The 5,848-nt window shown below is 44.5% G+C and overlaps 1 protein-coding gene across 1 annotated transcript; it reads right to left on the reverse strand.

Annotated features, from left to right (window-relative positions):
- Window positions 1-905: 905 nt before the first annotated feature.
- On the reverse strand, window positions 906-1,853 carry LOC100387405 (olfactory receptor 52P1-like). The gene has a single exon (XM_002754854.3). The coding sequence runs from the start codon at window positions 1,851-1,853 to the stop codon at window positions 906-908; it is 948 nt and encodes a 315-aa protein (XP_002754900.2).
- Between the last annotated feature and the right edge of the window lie 3,995 nt (window positions 1,854-5,848).

Genomic DNA, 5,848 nt, shown 5'->3' on the forward strand with positions numbered 1-5,848 from the left:
TTGTAGGACATAACACCTGCACATAAGGAGAGCCAACCTTTTGCATATTTCTGCTCTTAGGGCCCACTTGGAATATGCATGGATTTTGGTTTATGTGGGGTTTCTGGAACCAATCCTCCATATACTGAGGGACAACTGAGATAGCATGATTCAGTTTGGCCGCTGTTTCCTTGTGTGATTCCCTCTAACAGTGAGCAGTCATCACGAGAGGAGGCCCCTTGACCTAATTTGCCCTAGATTTTAGCAACATTTGGCCCAAAGTGCATGCTCAGTGAAAAGATAAAAACTCTTCCAGAAAACCTTCTTAGATTGACATTATACTTGTTACTTATTCTTGTGAACACTGGACAGTTTGCTCAGGATTCTCATTTTGTTATCATCCCTATGGCTAATTGCTAAGTGCCCTGTCTCTGCCTCTCTGCCTGATTCTATGCATGGGTGTGTGTGCATGTGTGTGTGTGCACACATTTCTCCCCAGTCAGTTGTAGAGCTTGCTGAGGAAGGTATGTAGGCATTCCTATCAGAGAACAAACACCTGCCTGTGGATGAGGGTTATTTCTCCTTGTCAGACCAGTAGGTATATATTTCCCATTTTATCAAGGTCTTCTGGAAGATAGGAACAATGTCAGACAGGAGAATTAGATTTCCTGGGAAGCCATCATCAGTTTGGTAGCCATATTTCCCATTAGACAGGGGTTCCCCGAATTTTGTAACCATATCTACTTTGTAAGAAAGAAACATCTGACAGATCTTCCACAATCTGACTTTGCTGTTGCTCCTTGTCAAAATACAGCTACCATTGACTGTATATTTCTGTGTCCCTATCATGTTGGGAGCCACCAGTCTCAAACATTGCCCAAAGGTTGAGGGGAGAAGATAAGGGTTTCAGGGTGGGGTTGAAGACTTTATGACTGAGCAGGGCCCCAATTCGGCAGCTGGAGGGCCCCATCCTGGATCTGCTTGGTCTTTATGCCATAGATGATGGGGTTGAGCATGGGTGGCACAACCAGGTAGAGGTCAGCCAGGAGGATGTGGATGTGCCGGGGCACGTGCTGGCCAAACCGCTGTGTGTAGAAGGAGAAGAGTCCTGGTGTGTAGAAGACAAGGATGACACCCAGGTGGGAGCCACAAGTGCCAAAGGTCTTAGCCCTTGCCTCCTTGGAGGAGAGGCCTAACACAGCCCGGAGGATGAGTGCATAGGAGACAGCAATACAGATAGAGTCAGTGCCCACCACTAGTGTGGCAGCTGTGATGCCATAGATATTGTTTGGCTGTGTTCTCCCACAAGCCAGCTTCACTACAGCCATGTGCTCACAGTAGGAGTGGGCCACCGCTCGACTGCAGTAGCTCAGTCTTGCCAATAAGCAGGTGAGTGGGGTCATGAGTCCCAAGCCACGAAGCATGGCTGCAGCCCCCAGCTTGCCTACAGTCTCTGGGGAGAGCAATGACCCATAGTGCAGAGGCCGGCAGATGGCTAAGTAGCGGTCAAAGGCCATTGCTAGCAGGATACCAGATTCTACAGCTGAGAAGCCATGGATAAAGAACATCTGGGCAGCACAGGCTCCAAAGGTGATCTCAGCGTCTTTTGCCCAAAATAATGCAAGAAGCTTGGGTACAGTGGAGGTGCAGAGGACGAGGTCAATGGTAGACAGCATGCATAGGAACAGGTACATGGGCTGGTGCAATATAGGCTCTGAACGTACCACTAGCAGCACCACCATGTTGCCCAGCACTGCCAGGGCATACATGGAGCAGAAGGGAAAAGCAATCCAAAAGTGGGATGCCTCCAGGCCTGGAATTCCCATGAGCAGAAAGGAGGTTGGGTTCTGATGGCTGTGGTTTGTGAGTTTCATGGCCAAGTAAAGTGGGTAGAGAAGACCTCACTGCCTTGCTCTGAGCCCTAGGAATCCCTGAGAGATGAAGCAGCTGGGATTCATCCGTATGCTATGGCTGAACAGCAGGAAATATTTGCATTAGACTTCATGAAAAGCATCCAGGATGGGAAGATAGTAGGGCACTGGGAAATAATGCAAGGCAGGAGGTGGGTTACTATCTCCCAGGTTCAAAGGAGCCCTTCACACTTCTGTCTGATTCAATGATGTCCAGGCCGCAGGCTGCAGGCTGCAGGCTGCACGCTGTGGGTAAGGGGCATGGCTGTAGAACCTTTTCTCTGGTGATAGGCTATGGCTAGAGACTTTTACAGCTTTATTCTCTACCTGTGAGTCCTCTTTTGCCTGTACTCTAATATTTTTTTCTTCTGATGCATCTCTGCCTGTGTGACAATATAAAAGTAATGTTAATGATAAAAGTTCAGGCAGATTGGATAGAAGACTCCAATGTGGTTACTTTTCAAGATGGAAAGATCAGGTCTGAAGGGAATTGATAGGAAGGAGTAAAGATCTTGGATGAGTTTTTCAAGCCATCGAGCCTAAAATAACCCATTGATGAGGCTCTGAACCTAGTCTGACCAGGAACAGTAACACAGGTGAGAGGCTGAGTGTCTGGTAGCCTCATACAGGTGTAAGATTGCTTGGTTTCTGTTTAGTACAAGGATCCTGCACTTGCCTCAGGTGTCCTATACAGATGCTGATAGAAATGAGAGCCAGAAATAGACATAGGAGAGAGGAGAGAGTAGAGAGAAAAATACCTCTATTGAAAAGAGCTTCTGATATGATTGTGTGTGACTATGTTCCAATTGTTAATTTAAACAGAGATAATGGAACCAGTTGTACTCTGTAGTGATGCCATCTGTATTCCTAATCTTAGAATGCAATGCTCCTTGCCTTCTCTAGCATCAGCTACCCATACCCAGAGATCATAGGAAACTGCTTTGGGGAAAGGGGCAGGAGCAGGAAAGAAAAGGGTAAGGTCTTCTAATGTGATCTGCTGGAAGGAACTGTGGTCCAGGATGCCTCCTTTCCATCCAAGTGTTAACTGTGGCTGTCACTCTCATATTGAGCAAGTCACCTTGTTCCTTTCTGTCTCATCATCCCTGCATACATTTCCTGTTTTTCTGTTCTATAATATCTCCCTGAATTTCCACCATCCAGCCTGGGCCCAAGCAACCCTGGAAGAGATTTTAGCCTTCATGGTAGTTGAAAGGTCTGGGATAGAGAAATCAGACTGTGAAGGACCTTGTGAAATGATGCATGTAAAACTGTTCCATTTGATGAGTGAGAACACAGTGTTTGGCTGGGCATGTGATTGTGTGTATCTGTATATGTTATTGTGCAAAATGCATGAGCAAGGCTGTACTCAGAAGACACAGGGACATACATTTATGTAAGACATTGTTTTTGGAGTGTCTGTGCTTCAGTACCCTTTGTGGAGAAAATTGAGAGCTGAGTAATCCAGTCACGAATGAGACAGCTCTACTTTCTTTCCCTCCCTTCTTTCCTTCCTCCATCTCAGCCTTTTAATAATTGAATTGGGTTTTCTCAGCCCTTGAACTGTTACTCAAAAAACTTTTGCTCCACCCTTGATCTGGAACTACACAGCATAATGAGCACAAGTCCCTTTTGTCTCGCTTCCTTTGCACAGAGGGGGAAAGTGAAGCTGGAAGAGCGTATGTTGAGCACCATATTCCTGGATTTTAGGAAAGTGGTCAAGGTTGAGGCGAGAGCCTTGGGGTCCTCACTTCTTGACTCTCCTACTAATATTTGAGTTAGACCTCATGAAAAACACTCAGGGTGAGATCTTACAGCACTGGGAACATATGCAAGGTAGAAGATGGGTTATCACCATGTTCAAAGGAGCCTTTGCCACTTTAGTCTGATTCAGTGATGTCTAGGCTGGGAGTGGGTGGCGTGGCATGGCTGCAGAGCCCTTTCCACAGTGAATAGCTAGAGGCTCAAAGCTTTCTTCTCTCTGCCTGTGAACCTTTTCTGCCTATACTCTAGTGTTATTTTCCTCTGACTCACCTGCCTACTGAGATCAGGCAAGGAGAGACTCCCTGCCTCCTCCAGATAGCTCTCCAGAATAATAACGCTCCTTTATGCTCCTCATTCCCCTGCTTTCTTCTGAATTATTTTAGCACTTGGTATAAGAAAGGCCTTACCTAAAATACATAAGAATAGGAGTTCAAATGCCAGGAATAAGGCTGTCTCATGAGGAAAGGAGCAAGTTCTTTACCTTGGAGGTACTCATGAGCATCGGGAAGTGACCAACCTAGAATTTAGCACTCATTCATGGATGCCCAAGGGCAGCCAGATTCAAATCCCAGCTTTACATCTCACCAGCTGTGTGATCTCAGTCAAGCCACATAAACTCTCTCAAACTGTTTCCCTATCTGTGAGATCTGGAGAGCTCGATTCCTACTTCATAGGCTGCAGTGGTGATTACTTACTAGGGGAGACAGTTGTCTGAAGAGGCAATTAAACTACATAGCCACAAAGCAGTGGTCAAAAGTGTGATTCATTTGTAAGTCCTTTTAATATGAAGTAGAGATTACCTCAGTAAAAACATTATCTTAGTGGCAGTCGTATCTTTGTTCAACCATGTAAAGGGCACAATGAGAAGACCAAACAGACAAACTTACCAGGTCTGAGGCAGGATGTGATAGTCTGGTCCTACAGGGGCTAGAATGTGGAGAGCAAAAGAGCTGGAGTATTTATCCTATTATTAGCACCCTAACAGAGGGTAGCAATTCTCTGGGGGATAAGGATGCCAAAAAGACCCCTGGGATGCTGGAAAGAGACAGCAAATCGAAAGCTGGAAATACAGGCCCTCATGGGAGAGGAAAGGGTAGGACAGCAGAGAAGATCTATCCCGAGTGTGGGTAGGGGGGGTAGGTGGAAAAGTCTTTGAGCATAGTCTTAAATGTTTTTGGCATAGAAACATATTTTAGAATGTTATAATAATTGTTTTTTTCTCCTGGTCCCTTCCCTCCATGTAAAACAAGCTTGTCCAACCTGCAGACCAATGCAGATTTGTAAACTTTCTTAAAACATTATGAAATGTTTTTGTGATTTTTTTTTTTTTAGTTCATTAGCTATCATTAGTGCGTATTTTATGTGTGGCCTAAGACAACTTCCAGTGTGGCCCAGCCAAAATATTGGATAGCCTTGATAAAATATTTGCTTCTTGGTATTTATTTAGGAAAAACTATTTTTTGAACATTAGTTCTTTATCTGTAAAGTAGGGAAGCAGTGAAAATTAAATGATATGCAAAATAATTATCATCATTTTGCCTGGTCTCTGTTAAGCCCTCAAATAGTATTTATCTTATCAAATGTGTCAATCACTTATTGAGCATCTATTATATGTGAAGGATTATGCTAGATTTTAAGGCATAGAGTTGAAGGATCATGCCCCCTTTCTCAAGGAGGTCACAGTCTGGATTGGAGGATGGGCAGACATTAAAATCAATTAAAGTTCAATGGGACATATCAGACATAAAAAAAAAAGACAGAGGCTCTTTTGGCAGGCAAGGGATTCACTATTAAGAATTAGTCAAGGATTTAGAGTTTATAAGGATAAAGTGGGCTTGAACAGAGGAATACACCAGGAAGAGGAAACAGCATGTGTAAAACCTGTAAGGCAAGGGACATTGGGCATTTTCTGGGGACACTGAGCCCTAGTTCAAAGCCAATGTTTTCACGATTCTTTCCTGATACCCTGGGACATACACAGGGTGTGTGTCCTTTCTCTCTATTGCCCACACAGCATCTCATCAAATGCCATTTGGGTGATAAAGTTCACTCTAAATACTGTTGGCATGTTCTTAAGTTAAGAAACAGCTCTTAGCCTCTTGTCCCCCATTTTAAAAAATGGGGAAAGTTGACATGAGATAGCACATATGATTTTTAGTAAAGTGCCTGGAAGCTGGTAAGTCATCAGTAGGTTCCTA

The sequence above is a fragment of the Callithrix jacchus genome, chromosome 10 (assembly GCF_049354715.1).
Source record: "Callithrix jacchus isolate 240 chromosome 10, calJac240_pri, whole genome shotgun sequence".
NCBI classification, from domain to species: domain Eukaryota; kingdom Metazoa; phylum Chordata; class Mammalia; order Primates; family Cebidae; genus Callithrix; species Callithrix jacchus.

Coding starts and splice junctions, on each gene's coding strand:
- LOC100387405 (XM_002754854.3), bottom strand. CDS start 1,853: ATGAAACTCACAAACCACAGCCATCAGAACCCAACCTCCTTTCTGCTC.